At 43.0% G+C, this 3,472-nt stretch overlaps 1 protein-coding gene across 1 annotated transcript; it reads left to right on the top strand.

Moving 5' to 3' along the window:
• Positions 1 to 1,621: 1,621 nt before the first annotated feature.
• Positions 1,622 to 1,880, top strand: PHALS_02007 (uncharacterized protein; the record flags this gene model as incomplete). The annotated part of the gene is made up of 2 exons (XM_024716503.1): positions 1,622 to 1,743; positions 1,817 to 1,880. The coding sequence occupies 2 exons, from the start codon at positions 1,622 to 1,624 to the stop codon at positions 1,878 to 1,880; spliced, it is 186 nt and encodes a 61-aa protein (XP_024582095.1).
• Positions 1,881 to 3,472: the final 1,592 nt, after the last annotated feature.

Here is a 3,472-nt window from a genome sequence, read left to right on the forward strand (position 1 = left end):
ATGTCATCATCGAGGCGGATAAACGTCGTTGATCTCACATCAATCTACAAGCTGCAGCGGATCTGCCGTAGCTTTGCGCTTTGAGGAAGCGTAAGTTGGGTCACTGACCTTTCGTTCTATACTTAGAACAAGTACAAGTTTAGCGGATCGCAATCCGATTACTCCAAGAGTAATTACTGCCGTAACCCAAGGCTAATTAACTCTTCCGTTTAAATTCAAAATTGATTTTATTTATTTTTATCTGCGGCAAAGCCGCCTAATTTCAAATGCATAGAAAGTCCTAAATATGTATAGTAAAATCTAAATGCATGTATAACTACTGGCTATCCAGCCCCGTACCATATTCTTGTTTGGGTGTGTTCACACCATGCCCATCTGGTGTGACACACACCCTGTTACAAGGGTATGTGTAACCCCGTTACACACGTAGTCATGCTCATACCCACGAGACTTCTGATACGTCTACCAGCAATGTTTGAAATATTTAAAAGTCGACCGCGCCTCTAGTGGGGCGTGCTCCTCACATCAAATACGAAATGGGTCTGCAGGAGATCAAGAAGTTAGAAAAGGCCTAAAGCCTTTTCAGCTCAGACTGTGAAAGGGATAATGAAGTGAGGTGCACTTTGTACTTAACCACTACACGCGCTGAATATGTAGGTAGATAAATTTAGATTTTACATCGTTTATCATCGACGTTAAGCTCGTAATTGTTTTTCTGCTTTAAACATTTATACCTTGCCTATACAATACTTGGATCTCAGCATTAGAATTACGAACTCGGAGCATTATGCTAACTCCTTATCATATAATTAGATGGTTTTGATACGAAGCGTAGACGGGCAGGCATCATCAAGTCAATTTGTACCAACGAAGAATGATGTTAGCCGCGGGCGTTAGAAAAAGCGGGAATTTGTCTGCCCATTTTCAAATTAGCGTCAATCCTGTTGGAGCATGGGCTGCGTTGTTCGACATAAACCTCAGTGCATGGCAGTATGTCTTTGAAAATATGTATCGTGGGGGATATTACAATCACAACACCACTAGTACATTCCGTCAGACCATTTATCTGCAAATGACCTGCCTCATATATATATATATATTGAATGAAGTTGGCAAAAAAATGATTGAAATTTGCGGGTGACCGTTGCCACAGGCAAGCCTAGTTGGCAAAAGACTTTGCTTAAAAACGGCCCAGCTGAAGATTCACTGGTGATGGTATGTCTACCTAGGGCGAAGAGACAATCGTCTCAATCGGTCTACATAGACTGCAAACAACGTAAAATCGGAAGCATCTTCGGAAGTCCGAAATCAAATTCCAGACTTTGAACTGCCATTTCTGACAGAACTAGCAGGATGGGTAAAGGAACCATAACACGAGGCAAGGTTTTTGCGACTTAGCATGATTCACACGTGTGCACTTAAGCGCTTACCCATTCGTGAATTTTGGGCCACCAGCACATAGCACTCAGCGGAGCGTCTATCGTCGATTGCCTAAGATGTCTTCCAAAGAGGTATCATGTTCCTTTTATATAAATTTGTACCTCGCTTCCTCGGCATGAGGTAATGGCCCGTTGTTAAATCATAGCATATGTTGAGACAAGGAATTACGGTGTGAATGTGCATGCGATGTTTAGATCAAGCGATAACCAAGCTCAAACTGTCGAGTGGTAACGGCTTAGATCGCACGCGTGTGCACAATCCGCTACCAACTCAAGTCAAGTTGCAAGCTCAAAAGCCCAATCAGTACGAAAGAGAAAGTTCAAATATGATCAGCATAGACTAACAAAATAGCCAGTGTTTGATGATTGCACAGCAGGTTTGCAAATAGGCCGTACGCCGACACAGCAAAACAAGTATTTGGTCAATGGGAGGCAACTTAAAGGCGCAAGGGATGTAGTCTAAGTGCTCACTAACCTCGTGCTACATATAGACCGTCTGAAGGTGTCGAAAAGTGGATCAGGGAGTTTTTGGGCAAACTTCTTCGAGTCGGCATTAGGGTAAGGTAATGCTCTGCGATAACAGGTCATCGCCCACCCGTTACATATTTTGAGGTGAGACAAAAAGACTATGGACTGCGGGGTACAGCCAGAAACGAAGAGATAACGCAAGAACTCTCGTAACGCTCACTTTAGCGCCGGGATACTATAGACGGACATTTGCACTGTGGTAGCTTGAGATAGGAATCTTATCATTTAACGTCAGTAAGGAATAATAATTTTTACGATACCAAGGCCCTGGGTATCGACATCCAGGACGAGATAGTGATGCATTTTTAATGGTTGTTGGGACATTTGATCTTAGACACAAGAGTCAAGATGGTCGACAACGGGGATTGTATTCTCTCGAGCTAATTTGCATGTGTACAAAGCTAACAGTCCAGTGAATGGAGATTCGGGCAGTTATGCGCGATCGACGTGATATTAAGATATATTTGCTTCTATTTTCTTGGTAATGTGGCACCAACAGATAGATTCAAAGACAGCGACTTAAAAAATATGATAAAGCAAAAGACAGACTATTGCTGTAAATCATTTTCGGCGACGACAGGAGACACGGCAGCGCTAAGTTAAGTAACACATAGAATAATTTGCGAAGCATCTAAGCTATCTGCTGCACGCTGACCATAGTTTAAGACTTAAGTCGCTGAATTTATTCGGCAAGGATGCTAGAGCTGATATGCAGACCAGTGTTCCAAGGAATAAGGTCAACAAACCAATAGAAAGCGATGTACAGCGTTGAATCTGTTGCGAAAAATGGTGTTCGTGTGAATGACCAATGAGTCTCTGGGTGATGCGGCAAAGAGCCTGGCCACCACTTGAACTAAATACTAACCAATGCAACCCTAAGAAACAAGACGCTCATACAGTCGCTGACAAATAATGCACCAGATTTAAGACTTATAATGGCATTTGTACTGCTATGCACGGTGCACGTGTTACCCCGCAAGCAAGTCTTGGGTCAGAGAAAGGCCGGAAACATCGTCAGAAGAGGCAACGAAATAAAAGGTATATCCTCTTGGAAATTAGAGTAACGGTGGCGACATAACATATAATTCTAATTGAATGGCTGTTACATGGCCAAGGCAAACATTAAGATAGATCACATTTTTGGAGCTTACATGACGACGAGCCGAAGAAGGCCAAGAGGAAAGGCAAGCAGCAAATGGGGCAGAAGAAGCAACAGTGAATAGAAGACCTCTGTATTATTCGTGGATAATCGTGCAGGATACATCGGGATGAAGGATAATTTAGTCCAGGCGACAAGTCGCGTGAGGAATGGACGAACGTGATAAATAGCATCAGAGAGCCTGATCCAGTGGACCTTAAAAAAGCTGTAACCAGCGTGTTAACGAACAAGCGGACTAGAGCGAATAAAGAAGAGATTTATCATACAAGAAGATGGGGGTGTATATAGTGGCTGTTCCATCCAGGGGCGGTTTCACCTCTATACTTAGTGAATTCGACCGATGCGA

This window comes from Plasmopara halstedii (genome assembly GCF_900000015.1).
Source record: "Plasmopara halstedii genome assembly, contig: Scaffold_1651, whole genome shotgun sequence".
Classification (NCBI taxonomy): domain Eukaryota; phylum Oomycota; class Peronosporomycetes; order Peronosporales; family Peronosporaceae; genus Plasmopara; species Plasmopara halstedii.